The sequence below is a fragment of the Pristiophorus japonicus genome, chromosome 18 (genome assembly GCF_044704955.1).
Source record: "Pristiophorus japonicus isolate sPriJap1 chromosome 18, sPriJap1.hap1, whole genome shotgun sequence".
Taxonomy (NCBI): Eukaryota; Metazoa; Chordata; class Chondrichthyes; family Pristiophoridae; genus Pristiophorus; species Pristiophorus japonicus.
Window position 1 is genome coordinate 55226959 of NC_091994.1, and position 20061 is coordinate 55247019.

General features: G+C 45.1%; 1 protein-coding gene across 1 annotated transcript in view; it reads left to right on the plus strand.

Annotated features, from left to right (window-relative positions):
• eps15l1a (epidermal growth factor receptor pathway substrate 15-like 1a) overlaps positions 1-20061 on the plus strand; it is a 395109-nt gene that overhangs the window by 161959 nt on the left and 213089 nt on the right. Inside the window, exons 11-13 of the mRNA XM_070860699.1 lie at positions 2345-2430; positions 11678-11750; positions 16862-17023. Coding sequence (XP_070716800.1) covers positions 2345-2430; positions 11678-11750; positions 16862-17023 — 321 coding nt within the window. The remainder of the gene's footprint in view (positions 1-2344; positions 2431-11677; positions 11751-16861; positions 17024-20061) is intronic.

Sequence of the window (20061 nt, forward strand, 5' to 3'; positions counted from 1 at the left end):
AAGGGCTGCAAAGTGAGGAGTAATATCAATGGCGTTAATTGTCAAAAGGGTCGAAACCCGTGAGGAAACAACCCTTGCCCGTTACAACAACTCAGGCTGCTCAACATAAATGGTCCAGTGGAAGGGCAGCAGCTGCAATAACCTACGTTGTTGTGAGCGCGAGAGAGACTAAGCTGAGAGGCAGAATGTGCACTGACCCAGTGTATTCCCCGTGGGGTATTGATTTATCAGACTTGTGCGCTTGCAGTTCGTAGGCTCAGTCCCAGAAAATAAGCACAGATGGCAAAATCTAGAGCGGTGACCTTGGTGTAATTGCAACTTTTCCTGGAATCTGTGTGGTGGCGTGTTTATTCACCCACTCAACTGGATATTTCCTTTGCAAAACATTAACTAATTTTTAAATCACTACCAGTAATTGCATCAAATTGAAATTCTGAATGTAGCAGCCTTGTCCCTCAGCAGTATCACTCCGGCTTCCGTCCAGATGAAAGCCAGCATGCAACTGTGCTGTATCAATGGGTTTCCTTCTCATTAAAAAGATAACCTCCCATCTTGTCCTGGAACCACGGACTCGCTCTGGGTACAGTTCCATGGATGCTAGTCACCAGGTATCTTGTCAACTGCATTCCATGCGCGAGCCATGGCGTGTTCATAGGCTATTTGGGCACGGGGGCCATTACATCTGAACCTAAACTCCTGAACCTGACATCACACTTGCAGGATTTCTTGGATAGCCATTGGGATGAGAATGGACTAATTTATTTAAGAACATAAATATAAGAAATAGGAGCAGGAGTACGCCATATGGCCCCTCGAGCCTGCTCCACCATTTAATACAATCATGGCTGATCCAATCATGAACTCAGCTCCACTTCCTTGCCCACTCCCAATAATCCTTTATTCCCTTATCGATAATTTCTTGCTGGCCAGGAGTGCTTAGACAAACAGCACGCCTACTCCAAGCCAGAGCTGCATGGCACAGACCAGGATTGAAGCTGCAACCTTTGAGTGCTTTCCCATTGGGCAGTGCATTTTATCTATTGAGTCACATTGGCACTCGTTTTCTCCTCGAAGGAAACACTGTCTGTAGTGGGAGATGATCCCATGATAATTCACTTTATTTTCCTTTCAACTGCTGATCCATTCTGTACTTGGATGTGGGCAATACTCTCACTCGTGCCAACCTCTGCCACATTTCTGTTTCACAATCTCTTGTTACCCCCCCACCCCACCCCCCCCCCCATGCTTCCTGTCACTCCCCAACTCCTCCTCAATGACACATCATCCCTGAATCTCCCACCTTCTCCCAACATTGTGGGGGGTCACCATTGACCAGGAGCTGAACAGGACCAACACATTGGATGCGAGAGCAGAGCATGGGTACTCTGCGAAGAGTGGTTCACCTTCTCATTCCCTCGCAGCCTCCTCACCAACTACAAGACTCCAGCTGGGAGTGTGATGGCATATTCGGCACTTGCCTGGATGGTGTAGCTGCAACATTACTCAAGAAACTCGACCCGTCCAGGACATAAGAGTTCACTTGATTGGTGCACCATAGACCGGACTCAATATCCACCCCCTCCATCACCGGTGCACTGTGGCCGCAGTGTGTGCAATCGGCAGGATGCACTCCGCAACACCCCCCACCTCCCGTGACCTCTCTCGCTGAGAGGCTCAAGGGCAGCAAAGTCGTGGGAACACCCATCACCTCCAAGTCACACACCATCCTGACATGGAAATGTATAACCATTCCTCCTTCGTCACTGGGTCCCTACCTAACACCATTGTGGGAGCACCATCACCACAAGGACTGCAGCGCTTCACGTTGCCCAGAGCAACTAAGGATGGGCAATAAATGCAGTCTTGCCAGTATCGCCCAGATCCTGAGAAAGGAGAATTTTATTTCCAGCATTTTCAGCTTAACCTGTAATTAAAGTATTGTTGGTGCTGCATTTATGAAATTAGTAGTGTTGAATACAGTTTTTTATTTTAAGTTCACAAGTTGAGAATTTAACAAGATAAGGTCTCAGAGCAGCAACATAATTGAAGATGTGTTTTAAGTGTGAAGCTGTGGTCTTTGCTTTTTGCCATCAGAGGGAGCCCTTGAGTTGAAGTAACTCACTGGGAGTCTCCAGTGGCACAAAGCTGGTATTGCAAGACGTCACACTGGGCAGGCCCATGGTCACTGTCTCGAGCTTCACTGGTCCACGATCTGCTCAAAATAATTGTTCAGCTACTGATGAACTTACTATATTTTTAACCTATTCTGTTTTTGTTATATTTCTACTACGTCTCTTGTTAACTTCCTTTACAATAGACTTTTCTATCTTTGTTTTTCCAATAGGATAGCACAAGTTCGGTTGGCTCCGGAGATTTCACTGGTATCAAAGAGCTGGACACAATTAGCAATGAAATCACCGAACTGCAAAGGTGAGCGTTTTTTAAATGGCAATGACGGCAGGTCAGAGTTGGTTTACATCTAGACTTGTCTACTCCAACTCACTCCTGGCCGGCCTTCCACATTCTACACTAAGTAAGCTTGAAGTCATCCAAAACTCAGCAGCCCGTGTCCTAACTCGCATCAAGCCACGATCACCCATCACCCCTGTGCTTTCTGACCTACATTGGCTCACAGTTAAACAACGCCTCGATTTCAACATTCTCATCCTTGTTTACAAATCACTCCATAACCTTGCCCCTCCCTATCTCTAATCTTTTTCAGCCTCACAATCCCACAAGATGTCTGCGCTCCTCAAATTCTGGCCTCTTGAACATCCCTCATTGTAACTGCTCAACCATCGGTGGCTGTGCCTTCAGCTGCCTGAGCCCTAAGCTCTGGAACTCCTTCCCTAAACCTCTCCTCCTCTCTACCTCTCTTTCCTCCTTTAAGACGCTCTTTAAAACCTACCTCTTTAAACAAGCTTTTGATCCTCTGTCTAATTTCTTCTGTGGCTTGTTGTCAAATTTATCTGTTTGTCTGTAACACTAGAGTGAAGCACCTTGGGACGTTTTACTATGTTAAAGGCGCTATATAAATAAAAGTTGTTTCCGATTCTGTTTTACCTGAGGAGGTTTCCCTCCTAGAAATGGTAGGTGGCGTGACTGGTTTCCCAGTAATAGCAGGTAAGGCTGGGCCAGATTTGATTTGGCGCTAGGATTTCCCTGTGGAGGACGTGTCTTTGATAAACTTAAGAAAATTGGTGCCCACATAGTTATAAAAACAAAGAGAAGCATTAGTTTGCTAACATTAGGTGGGATCAGTTGAATGAAAGGCAAAACGGGAACAATATTGTAAATACATGTCTCTTTTCAAACTAAAGTCTTTGGACTGTAGGATTCTGTGAAGGCATCAGACCTGTGCCTCTTGGATTCGATTCACTCGTACATTTGTCTTGCTGCGTAATGTCTGCAGTGATACTGGAGTATCTTGTTGCAGGGGGCTCCCAGGACCATGTCGGTATTTCTGAGGGATCCACTGCATAGACAAGTTTGTAAACCACTGAATTATGTTAAAATGTATAATTTCACTTTATTTTTAAAAAAAGCTAGTTGTTTGGAGAGGAATGTGATCGGGGTTGATGAGATGAATACAGATGGGTTGTTTGGAGAAAATGAATTCAGATCTGCTGGAACCGTGGGTGTGTGACTGGCCTAGGATGCTTGATTAGGTAGATATTCGGGAGATGTCGCTCCTCTCCAGGTCTTTCTCCTCATCACTCCAGGTTTCCCCCCACTTCTCGCCAGGTTTCTCTCTCTGCATGCGATGTGAGATCTGAGTTTAAACAGCTATCTGCAGAAGCAACCAATATTGCAAGCCTAAGAAAAAAATTATGAGAGTTGCTTTTTGAGTGTCACTTTTGAACACTCTGCCATTTTTCTTGCAGTGCTGAGATTGGTCCAAGTGGGAACAGTGTGGCTGAAAAGTTTAACTGTCATAAGAATTAGGGGCAGGCCATTTGGCCCCTCGAGCCTGCTCCGCCATTCAGTGAGATCATGGCTGATCTTCGACCTCAACTGTACTATCCCCATAACCCTTGATTTCCTTAATATCCAAAAATCTATCAATCTCTGACTTGAATATACTCAAAGACTGAGCCTCCACAGCCCTCAAATTCCAGAGATTCACCACCCTCTGTGTGAAGAAGTTTCTCCTCATTATTCTAAACTCCTCAGCCAGAGGAAACATCCTCCCAGCATCTACGCTGTCAAACCCTGTAAGAATTTAGTATGTTTCAATGAAATTATCTCTCATTCTTCCAAACTCTCGAGAATATAGGCCTAGTCTACTCAATCTCTCCTCGTAAGACAATCCCCCCATCCCAGGAATCAGTTTGGTGAATCTTCGTTGCACTCCCTCTATGGCAAGTTATACAATAAAATAAACTCAAAAACCAGAAGGTGAACACTAAACACAACCAATAATCCTCCACGGTCACCATCAAGAGCCTAGTGCGTGCAATTTTGTGTACATAAAGTAAACCCTCTGTTTGGTTTGCATATAATTCTTGAACTGTATAGGAAAATATTATGGTCTGGTGGAGGAGACGCAGTTTAGAGGAGATTTTGTTTTCGGGTTTTTCTATCGAATATTGTTTGTTGGTGCAGAGAGCTGTTCACATTTAGAAGCCATGGCTCATTGTGGTTACAATCAGGAGATGGGATCACTGGTACTTACACTGATCAGAAGGTGGTGTGTTTGCAGCTTTTAGAGACTGTGACAATCAGATGGCCCAAGTACTGTTACAGCTCCTGGGAAGTGCTATTCTAAAACCTTGTGCTTGGACTGGTCAGGTGGGCAGAAAAACAGCAAATGGAATTCAATCCGGAGAAGTGTGAGGTAATGCATTTGAGGAGGGCTAACAAGGCAAGGGTATATACAATAAATAGTAGGATACTGAGAGGTGTTAGAGGAACAGAGGGACCTTGGAATGCATGTCCACAGATCCCCGAAGGTAGCAGGACAGATAGACAAAGTGGTTAAGAAGGCATAAGGGATACTTGCCTTTATTAGCCGAGGCATAGAATACAAGAGCAGGGAGCTTATGCTTGAACTGTATAAAATACTAGTTAGGCCACAGCTAGAGTACTGCATACAGTTCTGGTCACCACATTACAGGAAATATGTGATTGCAGAGGAGATTTACGAGGATGTTGCTTGGAGAATTTTAGCGATGAGGAAAGATTGGATAGGCTGGGGTTGTTTGCTTTGGAACATAGGCTGAGGGGAGACCTTATTGAGGTGTATAAAATTGAGAGGCCTAGATAGAGTGGATAGGAACGACCTATTTTCCTTAGCAAAGGGGTCAATAACCAGGGGGCGTAGATTTAAAATAATTGGTAGAAGGTTTAGAGGGGATTTAAGGTGAAATGTCTTCACCCAGAGAGTGGTGAGGGTCTGGAACTCACTGCCTAAAAGGGTGGTAGAGGCATAAACTCTTACCACATTTAAAAAGTACTTGGATATGCACTTGAAGTGCCGTAACCTACAGGGCTACGGACCTAGAGCTGGAAAGTGGGATTAGGCTGGATAGCTCTTTTTCAACCGGCGCAGACATGATGGGTCGAAATGGCCTCCTTCCGTGCTGTATATTTTGATAATTACCGCACAGTAACCTTGACTTGTATGACATCTGCCTCCATGTTAGATGTCCTGTGCCGGAATGAAGGCAAGACCAGTATCTTCTCCAATGCTCTCCTCTTCATTTGCTGAAGGTACTTGTTTTGCAGTTTCACAGATGTTGTTAGCCCCTGACATATTACCCAAGTGGTCATTCATTGGGCCCAATCCTGGCCATGACTTGCATCAATTTTTTTGGAGTAAGTTGTTTTTTCTAGCATAAGTTTTAAAAAATGCCATTTCCCCCCACCCCCAAAATTTGCTCCAGAGTAAGTCAGTTAGGTACGATTTTTTTTTTTAGGTCAGTTTTTTTGTCAAAAGGGGACGTTTCCAGACACTTTCCAGTTTTGGCCATTTTATGTCACTTTGGCCGGCAAAAACTTACTCCATATTCACTTAGGTCAGAGTATGTGGCCAGCTCTGAAAAACCTTGCGGGCAGTGAAGAAAAAGCACGTTCGGCAGACATTAGGACAGGGATAGGGGAGGGAAGGGAACTGGAGAGGGCCTCAACAACCAAGCACCAAACATTGCAAGGAAAAGCTCAAACAATTAAAATAAAAATGAAGTAAATCCTATCGGAGAAATGCGAGCTGCTGGCTGCGATGTCATGGGGGGGAGGGGATGGAGGGAGCCAGAGAGACATTCTTTCTTGCCCCCCCCCCCCCCCCCCCAATCAAAAGTCTCAAGCGCAGCCATTAAATAAAAAATAAAAGCGAAGTCCTACCTGCCCGGGAACTCGGCGGGCCAGCTGGCTGGTGCGGGAGTTCACTCGGCCGGGGATAGGGTGTGGCGAGTTCGGGCGTCCCTTCGGCCTGGGATAGGGGCTGAGAGCATAGAGTCCTGCTCACAGCCCACAGGACGCGCTGGGAGGGCAGGAGCATGCGCGTAGCTCTCACTGAGCATGTGCGCAGGTGCCGGCAGTGCTTTCTGTGCTGGCCTGTTGCTCCGCTCCCCCCTTCAGTCTCCACGCCACGCCGCGATTCCGGGGACTCCGAAGTGCAGCCAGGATGGGGCCCCTTTTTTCTGCCGCCCTTTCCAGCGCGCAAAGTCGGCGCGCCTCAGGTCAGTACGCTAAAAAAAAAAGGGGTTGGACAATGTTGGGCCCAATGTGTGTGAAAGGTGTAACGTTGTTACCAGCAACAATCGGGGCAGCAGTGCCCCTGTATTAAAAAGAATTACTGTGTGCTACAGAAGTTACTTTCTCGTCCTGGTACAATCTGGAATACATGTTGCATTAAATTGCAGATACATATGTTGGGGTTATTAAGCAGTTCCACATATTTGAGGGGGAATACTCAATGATGTCACAGAGCCGACTCTGGTCAGTGGCTAATATTGCACCAGCCAGGGTGAAAGGTTTCATTAAGCACGAGTTAGGTAGCAGCAGTTACTTACAGGAGCTGAGATGGGTATATTGAATGGGAGCTGAGAGTGGGAACGACATTTTCATAGCTCCATATACGCTCAGGCACCAAGTGCTGTGACAGGCAAGTGCCTCGCGTGATTTCCCATGTTTGTAGGGTTGTGCTACAGCACGGGGCAGCAGCATCTTGCTGCCAGGAATGAAACTGCTGGAAGTGCCCAGTGCTGACATGATGTTGAGTTCGTGGGAACAGTCATGTCACTGAGTTCCAGTGCAAGCTCTTTCCCTTCCGCAGCACCAGGCGACCTGCAAATCACTGGAGGGACGCTGACAGTCATGGCCACCGCCCCCCCCCCCCCCCCCCCGTAGTGACTGAGATAGCCAGCTCGAGTCCTTCACTTGCACGTACTTTACCCCAGGTAAACTCCCAAAATCCCACCTGACCCTGACCGGTGGGACCGCAGCCAGCAGGCCATTCAGTTTGGTCGAGAACCGTTTTAAATGTAAAAACAAACCTAAAACGGTGACAGGATCCTGGTGATTGGTAGTTATATATGGCTCGTGCAGAGCTGCTTGTAAATTAGTTCTGTGAGCTCAAGAACCACGGCAACCACAACTAACTGAGCTGCTCTTGTGCTCCAGTGTGGTGAGAGCCACATGACCCATAGTCAGTTGCCTTGTTGCACTTTGGAAACAAACATGTTTTTTGTTGGACTCTGTTTTGAAATGCAAATGTGAACCTACCCGATAGTTCGTATTCTGGAGCGCAATGATACAAGTGCCGATAAATGTCAAACGTGTAGCTCCCCTGGTCACTGGGTGAATGCAGCGCTCAGTGTTGCACTTAGGCACACTCACCAGTAAGGGCCCAAGTTTATTCGTGGACCTGCGAAAGTTTAGAGAGATATTTAGAGAAAGTTTTCCACGGTTTAAATTGCTTTCCTCAGGAATTTTTGGATTGGGTTAGAAGTTGTCGTTTGCTATACACTGTCACCTGCTATCTGGAAATCAGTTCTTCGGAAGGGAAGAAGGATGTGTTAAGCCCGCAGGTCTTACGTGGTGGTGTATTTTTTAATCAGTTCGGCATCTGACATGTTTGGAAACTTGTGTTTATGAGACCTCAAACTAAACTAATGAGAAATCCATATGACTAGAGTTCACATTTGCCTGGCAACACATCCCACTTACCTAGGTCCAAAGACTTAAGGTACCCCTAATCTACATAGGGGTGCTGCAGGAGTTTAACCGGCTAAAACTCCAGTTCCCCAGCACATTGCACCTGTAAACTTCTTTCTGCTTGTTCATCTGGGATCACTCTCTCCATTAGGGCATTGGCTGGCAGAGTTATCTGCAGCTGACTGGAAGAATCTTAGCCCCCAGTGACAGGTCTATCCCTCCGGATCCCATCAATGGGTTAAATTAGTTTGTCAATAGTACCAAGGACCTTTCTTATCAGATTGCTGAGCATACCACAGTGGATTGATTGTTCCAATCTCCCATTGGCAGGCATGTCATCTTGTAGCCAACTTGACCCCAGAGCAGCACAGTTCACCATGTATGCCCGTTGCTACCATCCTTCTGGCCATGGCATGGATATTGAACGGTGGTTTCACCAGTTGCAGATGTAAAGTTTCAGCAGCTCTGTATGGAGGCCATGTTGATGGCAGCATAATGCTTTACAGTGGATGACTTTTACCGGAGTTTGAATTTTGATTGGCGGTGTCATTCATTTTCGATTATTTGTGTTGCACTGTGTGCCATCTACTGGGATGAGTTTTTTGGGACGATGTTGCCACTGTTTATTGCGCAATGCTGCCGATGGGTATAATAACCAGTGACTATAGATTTAAAAAAAATGATTTAATTTTGGGATATGGGCGACACTGACACGGCCATTTTTATTATATAAAACAACAGAAAATGCTGGAAATGTTCAGGTCAGAGAGGGATATGGGGAATCAGGCGGGAAAGTGGAGAGAGAAACAGAGTTAACATTTCAGGTTGATGACCCTTTGTCAGAACTGGAAAAATTAAGAGATGTAACATGTTTTTAAACAAGTGCAGGGGTAGGTTGAGGTGGGGGGGTGGGGATTGCGGGAGAGAAAGAAAGAACAAAAGGGAAGGTCTGTGATAGGATGGAAGGCAGGAGAGATTAAATGACAAAAAGGATGATGCTGTGAGGCTAAAGGAGATGGCAATGGGACAAGTTAAGAAACAAAAGATGAGTCTAGTTAGGGTGTAAATGGAGGTGGCAGAATCAGTATCAGGAAAAGAGAAAAAAAAGGGGACAGAGGTTATGGTCTGAAATTGTTGACCTCGATGTTGAGTCCCGAAGGCTGTAAAGTGCCTAAATGAAAGATGAGGTGCCGTTCCTCGAGCTTATGTTGAGCTTCATTGGAACAGTGTAAGAGGCCGAGGACGGAGAGGTCAGAGTGGGAGTGGAGCGGAGAATTAAAGTGACAGGCGACCGGAAGCTCAGGACTTACGGACTGAATGGAGGTGTTCCGCAAAGCGGTCACCCAATCTGCGCTCGGTCTCCCCAATGTAGAGGAGACCACATCGTGAGCAGCGACTATAGTATGCGGAATTGAAAGAAGTACAAGTAAATCACCTCCTCACCTGGAAGGAGTGTTCTGGGCCCTGGATAGTGGGAAGGGAGGAGGTAAAAGGGCAGGTGTTGCATCTCCTACACTTGCACAGGAAGGTGCCGTGGGAAAGGGAGGGGGTGCTAGGGGTAACTGCGGAATGGACCAGGGTGTCGAGGAGGGAGCGGTCCCTTCGGAACGCTGAGAGGGGAGGGGAGGGGAAAGGTGTGATTGGTGGTGGGATCACTCTGGAGGTGGCGGAAATGGCGGAGGAAAAAGAAAGACATATCGGAAGCTCTAATATGAAAGTTATGGAAGGTGCTCTTGTTTCTCTCTCCACAGATGCTGCCTGACCCGCTGAGTATTTCCAGCATTTTCTGTTTTTATTTCAGATTCCAGCATCCGCAGTATTTTGCTTTTGTAGGCCGTTTTTATTGTCCATTCCTAGGCATTAATGACATAGTGAGGAACTGGAGTTATGGGTCGGCCAGATCAGATAGGGATGGCATGTTCCTTTCCTTGAAGCACATTACATAAGAAACAAATGGCCATACGGCCCCTCGAGCCTGCTCCGCCATTCAATAAGATGATGGCTGAACTTCTACATTAACTCCACTTTCCCGCCCGATCCCCACATCCCTTGATTCCCTTAATGCCCAAAAATCTAGCGATCTCAGTCTTGAATATACTCATCGACTGAGCATCTGCACCTCTCTGGGGTAGAGAATTCTGAGTGAAAGAATTTCTCCTCATCTCAGGCAGGTCTCATTAAAAAGTCAATTCTGCAAAAAATGTAATCAAAATTAAAAAAACAATTATAGCCAGAACCACAATAAATTCTTGCTAAATGTTAACCAGTTGTGATAGACAAAAATGCAAACACTGACCCCTGTTCTTGAGATTACCTCTAGTCCTAGACTCTAACCAGGGGAAACATTCTCAGCATCTACCTGGTCAAAAGCCCTGTAAGAATTTTATAAGCTTCAGTGAGATCACCTCTCATCTAAACTTCCAAAAGTATCGGCCCATTTTGCTCAATCTCTCCTCTTGGGGCAGCCCTCTCATCCCAAGAATCAATCCAGTGAACCTTCGTTGCATCGATTCTAAGACAAGCATATCTTTCCTTAGATAAGGAGTGCAACACTGTACACAGTACTCCAGGTGCAGTCACACCAAAGCCCTATACTTCCTTACTCTTGTACTCCAACCCCCTTGCAATAAAGGCCAGCATACAATTTGTCTTCCTAATTGCTTGCTCTACCTGCATGTTAACTTTCTGTGACTTGTGTACAAGGATACCCAACTCCCTCTGTGTGTCAATATTTACTAGTCTCTCAAATTTAATAAAAATTCTGCTTTTCCATTCTTCCTACCAAAGTGGATCATTTCACACCTCCTCACATTATATTCCATCTGCCAAGTTCTTGCCCAATCACTTAACTGGTCAATATCCCTTTGCAGACACTTCTTTCTCCACGCAGCTTACTTTCTCACCGAGCTTTGTATTGTCAGCAAAATGGATACATTACAATCGGTCCCCTCATCTAAGTCATTGATATAGATTGTAAATAGCTGAGGCTCCAGCACTGACTTGCGGCACCAGCCTGCCGACCCAAAAATGACCCGTTTATTCCTACTCTCTGTTCTCTGTCCATTAACCAATCCTCAATCTATGAGCCCTAATCTTGTGTAACAACCTCTTGTGTGGCACCTTATCAAATGCCTTCTGAAAACCCAAATACACCACATCCACTGGTTCCCCTTATCTATCCTGCTAGTTACACCCTCAAAAATCTTGAATAGTTTTGTCAAACATGATTTCCCTTTCATAAAACCGCATTAACTCTGCCTTGTACTGTGATTTTCTGAAGCAGTTGGGTTTTTACAACAGTGCTTTCACTGTTATTTTCTGGTGCCAGTTCAGAAATGACTAAATTTATTGAATTCTGTTTCACAACTTGAACTGTTAGAATGTATTATTTGTGAGTTATTGAATCTTCCTTTACTATCAATTAACCTGAGTTGGTCTACTGTGTATTCATTCTAAACAGCTGTTAGTTTTAAAAATGTGTTTATGGATACATAGAATGCTGATGGTATGTTTGTTACAGGGAAAAGTATGTGCTCGAACAGGACATTCGAGAGAAGGAGGAGGCCATCAGGCAGAAAACTAATGAGGTACAGGTACGTGTGTTGCCTATACGAATCTTAATACCTTCAGTATGTTAGTGTCCATGTTGTGATCATGGACTAGTAGGGCATTGTTTCAAGCCTAGAGTACCCTGCGCAATGACCTCTCTATCCCAGCCAAGTCCTCAAGGGCACCTGTTGCTCAGTGGCCAAGCATGATCTCTGGCGTGCCCAGCTATTAGCTGTGGGCCACTAAGTGAGATTGAGAGAGGCCCCATTGGTTGACAAATTTCCCCCTTCCCTGGGCAATACGAGGCATGGAGAAACCCAAGGGGTAGGAATAATAATTAACAAGTTAACCGACAGTAAGACGTACTAGTGGCTAGTCTAAGTGCACAGGATTTGTTTTGATCGTTTATTTTCCTTAAAGCTGAAGTCCATCCACGACTTGAATACTGCACCCATATCTGAGGAGATTCTTGTGCTGGGTACAAATACACCTGTCTGGGTGATCCCCGTCTCACTTTCTCTGTCGCAGCCTTTTATTTCACTCTCTCTATGCTGCTCTGAACTTTCCCCTCTTGTTCGTCATGAACTGTAGATGGACTGTTCTATCTTTCCCTCCCCCAACTCTTGAAATCAGTATTCAATGCAGTTTTCTACTCATAATTCATTCTTTCCTAGGACCTCACAACAGCAGAACTCATTATCTCCCTCAAAGTTTTTTTTCCTTTCACTATTAATAATCATTACTTCTTGGTTTATATTGCTCTTTTTAATCTCATGTCAGCTTGCCTCACTGGTGGTACACTTGTCTCTGTGTCAGAAAGTCATGGGTTCAAGCTCCACTTGCAGCATTTGAGCACATTATCTCGACCGACACTTCAGTGCAGCACCAGGTGGAGTGCTGTGTTGTCAGAGGTACTGTCTTTCAGATAAGATAATCATCATCATAGGCAGTCCCTTGGAATCAAGGAAGACTTGCTTCCACTCTAAAAATGAGTCCAATACGAGAACCACAGTCCCTGTCACAGGTGGGACAGATAGTCGTTGAGGGAAGGGGAGGGTGGGACATATTTGCCGCACACTCTTTCCGCTGCCTGCGCGTGGTTTCTGCTTGCTCTCGGCGATGAGACTCGAGGTGCCCAGTGCCCTCCCGATGCACTTCCTCCACTTACGGCGGTCTTTGGCCAGGGACTCCCAGGTATCAGTGGGGATGTTGCACTTTATCAGGGAGGCTTTGAGGGTGTCCTTATAACGTTTCCTCTGCCCACCTTTGGCTCGTTTGCTGTGAAGGAGTTCCGAGTAGAGATGTTAAACCAAGACACTGTCTCTCTGTTCAGATGGATGTAAAAGATCCCAAGATAGAAAAACAGCAGGGGTGTTCTCCCAGTGTTTTGGCCAATATTTATCCTTCAATCAGCACCACCAAGAAATAACACAATAACTGGTCATTTATCTAACTTGCTGTTTGTGGGACTTTGCTGGATGCAAATTGGCAGCTGCATTTGCCTACATACCAATAGTGCCTACACTTCCAAATTAACCCATTAGCTGTGAAGCACTTCAGACAATGCTGAGGATTGAAGAGTGCCATACAAATGCAAGCTCTTTAATCCTGCTCTATGCCGTTTGGCACTTCACTTTCACCCAGGTTTTTCCGCTTGATCAATCAGCGTCCAGTAACTGGTTGGTCTGTCAACCAGTGTGGTACCTTGATGATTGAGTGTTTTGAGTTATATAGGCATCATCGACAATGCTGTGAGCTTTAGTAAGTACCGTCTCAATATGCTGATAACCGGGGGCTGAACATACTGTTCGAAGAGGGCTCTATGCAAATGAAAGGAAATTGTGCTATTGATGATAATGTGTTAAGGGACATAATCAAGGCCATTAGAAATCTGCAGAAATTTAAAACAAACTCTTGGAGATTTTGCTCCAAAATCCACAGAGATGAGGACTTCAGTTCACAAACCCAAATCTTCACAAATTGGAGGTTTGAATTCTGTCTAGAAAGAAACAATGTACTACTCACATCCTCAAGCTCTTCATATCACATGACTTATGACTCATGACTAAGGATCAGTGCTGGGATCATTATTTACATAAACTATGTGGACTCGGAAATCGGAAGTACAATATCACAATTTGCATCTGACACCAGATTGGGTGGTATAGTTAATACTGAGGAAGACTGCGACAAAATAGAAGACATTAACAAACTAACAGAACAGATATAAATGGAAAATGAATTTCAATATACAGTGAAACCTATAAATTAGGGACACCTAAGGGACTTGCAACAGGTCTCTTTATTTGCAGGTGTCCTTATTTTCAAAATGGTCATTGTGTGTACAGTAAAGCAGATGAGCCAAATATTCCAGCATTGGCTGTACCTCCTGCACTGTTCCTTTTTTTGGCCCTCACCTGGAATTGTGCTTACTAAGAGTTTAAGTGGTGTAGAGGAGCACAGGGATCTGGGAGTACAGATGTGCAAATTATTAAAAATAGCAATGCAGATTAATAAAGCCATAAAAAATATCTAGGGGAATAGAATTGGAAAGCAGAGAGGTTATGTTAAACTTGTATCGAACCTTGGTTAGACCACACTTGGAGAACTGTGGGCTCCATATTATAAAAAGGATACAGAGGCACTGGAGAAAAGATTTACTAGGATGATACCAGAACTGAGAGGTTTTACCCATCACGGAAAATTGAACAGGCTGGGGCTCTTTAGAAAAGAGAAGGTTGAGGGGTGACCTGAGTGAGGGCTTTAAGATTATGATGGATTTTATAGGGTAGAAGTAGCGAAGATGTTTCCCACTTTAGGGGGGTCCAAAACTAGGGACTATTTATATAAGATAGTTATTAATAAATCCAATAGAGAATTCAGGAGAAACTTCTTTACCCAGAGTGTGGTGAGAATGTGGAGCTCGCTACCACAGGGAGCACTTGAGGCGACTAGCATAGATGCATTTAAGGGGAAGCTGGATAAACACATGAGGGAGAAAGAAATGCGGATGGGGTTAGATGAAACACTGGCACAGACCTCTTGGGCCGAATGGCCTGTTTCTGATCTGCAAATTCTATATAATATCTCAAGAGATTACTTCTGAAGTGCAGTCGCTGATGTTTCATAGACAAATGTGCAGCCAAATTGCATGCAGCAAGGTCCCACAAACATGAAATGGACTGATTAGTCTGTTTTTAATAGTGCTGATTGAGGTATAAATGTTGGCTCACACATCGGGGCAGCTCTTTCCTCTTCGAATAGTGCCATGAGGTATTTTAAATCCGCTTAAATTGGCAGGCGGGGCCGTGATTTCACATCTCACTTGAATGACAACAAAATTGCCGGGATGGCGGGACTGACCTATCAAGAAAGACTGGATCAACTGGGCTTGTATTCACTGGAGTTCAGAAGAATGAGAGGGAACCTCATAGAAACATTTAAAATTCTGACGGGGTTAGACAGGTTAGATGCAGGAAGAATGTTCCCAATGTTGGGGAAGTCCAGAACCAGAGGTCACAGTCTAAGGATAAGGGGTAAGCCATTTAGGACCGAGATGCGGAGGAACTTCTTCACCCAGAGAGTGGTGAACCTGTGGAATTCTCTACCACAGAAAGTTGTTGAGGCCAATTCACTAAATATATTCAAAAAGGAGTTAGATGAGGTCCTTACTGCTAGGGGGATCAAGGGGTATGGCGAGAAAGCAGGAATGGGGTACTGAAGTTGAATGTTCAGCCATGAACTCATTGAATGGCGGTGCAGGCTAGAAGGGCCGAATGGCCTACTCCTGCACCTATTTTCTATGTTTCTATGTTTATGTTTCTATGAATTCAGTTCTCCCTCAGTACTAAATTATTCACTTAAATTACGGTGCTAAAGGTTGCAGTGATGCTTGAATTCACAACCTTCTGGCACAGATGTGACTGCTATCGACCAAGTCAAGCTGTCTGCAAATCCTGTGACGTGTTACAGGCAAATAAATTATAAAGATATCTCTAATCATCTAAGGTCGTCCAAAATGAGGGCCAAATGTGGCCCCTTTCCTCTGAGCCCCCGTCCCCCGAGCTCAGTTCCCGCAGACTACAGTTCTTTCCTTCTTGGCTTGTGAGCTTTTCAGGTGGACATAAAAGATCTGATGACATTATACGAACAGCAGAGAGTTTCCCCGATGGCCTGGCCAGTATCAACACAACCAGAAACACATTATCTGGTCAGTTGGTTTTAAACTTGATTTCTAGTTAGAGTTCAGCTGAAGATGGGATTTAAAAAAAAAAAATTGCTGGTTAGGATGGTGGACCAATAGAAAGCCGGAAAGCGCAGAGGGGGTGGTCTGAGTGTAGGATGTTGAAGCACCAGATGTGCTATTGGATTCGGTTGTATGCTCAAAGCCTGAAATGTATGGGTCATCCCAGACGATTCCGCTCGTACCTGGGGACTGATTTTATTGGCAGTTGCAGCATGGGGATATCTGAGTGGGTGGTGACAGAAGGGAAATAAATCTCAACCACATCTTCCGTATCTGGAGGACATGCCGGACAGGCTGGGAAACCTTGGCCCTGTATTGCAGCTTCACTCGGGCCTGTCTCAAGTGGGGAAGATGGCAACTCAGATTGATAAACAGTCGAAGTGACATTATATGTCCACTGTGGAAGCATATGGTGGGCAGGGTCTGTGATTTTAAATCAAATATGAATAAAACCACTGAGTCTTTCTTCTGGAATATTCCATTAAATTATTAATGGCATGTGATTTAATTATGCTCTATTTATACCAGGGATATACTGTGGAGTTAAAGGAAAGTATGATTCGCATTACTATTTCGAAGAAGAGCAGGGGAGTTATCTCCAGTGTCCTGGCCAATATTTATCCCTCAATCAACAGAGCAAAAAACAGATTATCTGGTCATTATCACATTGCTGTTTGTGGGAGCTTGCTGTGCGCAAATTGGCTGCCGCATTTCCCACATTACAACAGTGACTACACTCCAAAAGTACTTCATTGGCTGTAAAGTGCTTTGAGACGTCCGGTGGTTGTGAAAGGCGCTATATAAATGCAAGTCTTTTCTTTTATTAAAGCAGTCGTTGTTTCAGCCTGGGGATGAGTGTTCTGTTGTCGGAGATGATTGTGTTACCAAAGGTTGATTCTCTGTTGGCAGGAACTACAGAATGACCTGGACAGAGAAAACAATAACCTGCAGGAGCTGGAGTCCCAGAAGCAGGCTGCCCAGGACCGGCTGGAGGAGATGGACCAGCAGAAGGCTAAGCTTGAGGACATGCTCGGTGACATCCGGCAGAAGTGTCAGGAGGAGAACCAGACGGTAAGAATAGGGCAAACCCGGGACCTGGAGACTGTAAACAACTGAAGTGGGTGAGGTGAGATCTCTTAATACGAGATTCCTTCGCAATTCAGTTGTCAATAGCATGTTTAGCGAGTTGGTCTCACCACAGGTAAATGGTGCACAGCCAGATAGTAAATGGTGACCAACAGGAAGAGCAGTGCAAGGAAAGTAGTGCAGGGGTCCTTTGTGGTCATCCCCCTGCAAAACAGATACACCGCTTTGGGTACTGTTGCGGGGGGAAGACAGCAGCAGCCAAGTTCATGGCACCGTGGCTGGCTCTGTTGCACAGGAGGGCAGGAAAAAGAGTGGAAGAGCGATAGTGATAGGGGATTCAATTGTAAGGGGAATAGTTGGGCGTTTCTGCGGCCGCAACCGAGACTCCAGGATGGTATGTTACCTCCCTGGTGCAAGGGTCAAGGATGTCTCAGAGCGGGTGCAGAACATTCTGAAAAGGAAGGGTGAACAGCCAGTTGTCGTGGTGCATATAGGTAATAACGATATAGGTAAAAAACGGGATGAGGTCCTACGAGAAGAATTTCGGGAGCTTGAAGCCAAATTAAAAAGTAGGACCTCAAAAGTAGTAATCTCAGGATTGCTACCAGTGCCACGTGCGAGTCAGGGTAGGAATCGCAGGATAGCTCAGATGAATGCGTGGCTTGAGGAGTGGTGCAGAAGGGAGGGATTCAAAATCCTGGGACATTTGAACCGGTTCTGGGGTAGGTGGGACCATTACAAACCGGACGGTCTGCACCTGGACAGGACCGGAACCAATGTCCTAGGGGGAGTGTTTGCTAGTGCTGTTGGGGGGGGGGGGGGGGAGTTAAACTAATATGGCAGGGGGATGGGAACCTATGCAGGGAGGCAGAGGGAAATAAAAGGGAGACCGAGGCAAAAGATAGAAAGGAGAATAGTAAAAGTGGAGGGTAGAGAAACCCAAGGCAAAAAATAAAAAGGGCCAGATTGCAGCAAAATTCTAAAGGGGCAAAGTGTATTAAAAAGACAAGCCTGAAGGCTCTGTGCCTCAATGCGAGGAGTATTCGGAATAAGGTGGATGAATTAACTGCACAGATAACAGTTAATGGATATGATGTAATTGGCATCACGGAGACATGGCTCCAGGATGACCAAGGCTGGGAACTCAACATCCAGGGGTATTCAACATTTAGGAAGGATATACAGAAAGGAAAAGGAGGTGGGGTGGCGTTGCTGGTTAAAGAGGAAATTAATGCATTAGTAAGGAAGGACATTGGCTTGCATGATGTGGAATCGGTATGGGTGGAGCTACGGAATACCAAAGGGCAGAAAACGCTGATGGGAGTTGTGTACAGACCACCAAACTGTAGTAGTGAGGTTGGGGACAGCATCAAACAAGAAATAAGGGATGTGTGCAATAAAGGTACAGCAGTTATCATGGGCAACTTTAATTTACATATAGATTGGGCTAACCAAACCGGTAGCAATGCGGTGGAGGAGAATTTCCTGGAGTGTATTAGGGATGGTTTTCTCGACCAATATGTCGCAGAACCAATTAGAAAGCTGGTCATCCTAGACTGGGTGATGTGTAATGAGAAGGGACTAATTAGCAATCTTGTTGTGCGAGGCCCCTTGGGGAAGAGTGACCATAATATGGTAGAATTCTTTATTAAGATGGAGAGTGACACAATTAATTCAGAAACTAGGATCCTGAACTTAAGGAAAGCTAACTTCGACGGCATGAATTGGCTAGAATAGACTGGCGAGTGATACTTAAAGGGTTGACGGTGGATAGGCAATGGCAAACATTTAAAGATCACATGGATGAACTTCAACAATTGTACATCCCTGTCTGGAGTAAAAATAAAACAGGGAAGGTGGCTCAACCGTGGCTAACAAGGGAAATTAAGGATAGTGTTAGATCCAAGGAAGAGGCATATAAATTGGCCAGAAAAAGCAGCAAACCTGAGGACTGGGAGAAATTTAAAATTCAGCAGAGGAGGACAAAGAGTTTGATTAGGAGGGGGAAAATAGAGTATGAGAGGAAGCTTGCTGGGAACATAAAAACTGATTGCAAAAGCTTCTATAGATATGTGAAGAGAAAAAGATTAGTGAAGACAAACGTAGGTCCCTTGCAGTCGGACTCGGGTGAATTTATAATGGTGAACAAAGAAATGGCAGACCAATTGAACAAATACTTTGGTTCTGTCTTCACGAAGGAAGACACAAATAACCTTCCGGATGTACTAGGGGACCGAGGGTCTAGAGAGAAGGAGGAACTGAAGGATATCCTTATTAGGTGGGAAATTGTGTTGGGGAATTGATGGGATTGAAGGCCGATAAATCCCCGGAGCCTGATAGTCTGCCTCCTAGAGTACTTAAGGAAGTGGCCCTAGAAATAGTGGATGCATTGGTGATCATTTTCCAACAGTCTATCAATTCAGGATCAGTTCCTATGGACTGGAAGGTAGCTAATGTAACGCCACTTTTTAAAAAAGGAGGGAGAGAGAAAACGGGTAATTATAGACTGGTTAGCCTGACATCAGTAGTGGGGAAAATGTTGGAATCAATTATTAAGGATGAAATAGCAGCACATTTGGAAAGCAGTGACAGGATCAGTCCAAGTCAGCATGGATTTATGAAGGGGAAATCATGCTTGACAAATCTTCTGGAATTTTTTGAGGATGTAACTAGTAGTGTGGACAAGGGAGAACTAGTGGATGTGGTGTATTTGGACTTTCAAAAGGCCTTTGACAAGGTCCCACATAAGAGATTGGTATGCAAAATCAAAGCACATTGTATTGGGGGTAATGTACTGGCGTGGATAGAAAATTGGTTGGCAGACAGGAAGCAGAGAGTCGGGATAAACGGGTCCTTTTCGGAATGGGAGACAGTGACTAGTGGAGTGCCGCAGGGCTCAGTGCTGGGACCCCAGCTATTTACAGTATACATTAATGATTTGGATGAAGGAATTGAATGTAATATCTCCAAGTTTGCAGATGATACTAAACTGGGTGATGGTGCGAGCTGTGAGGAGGATGCTA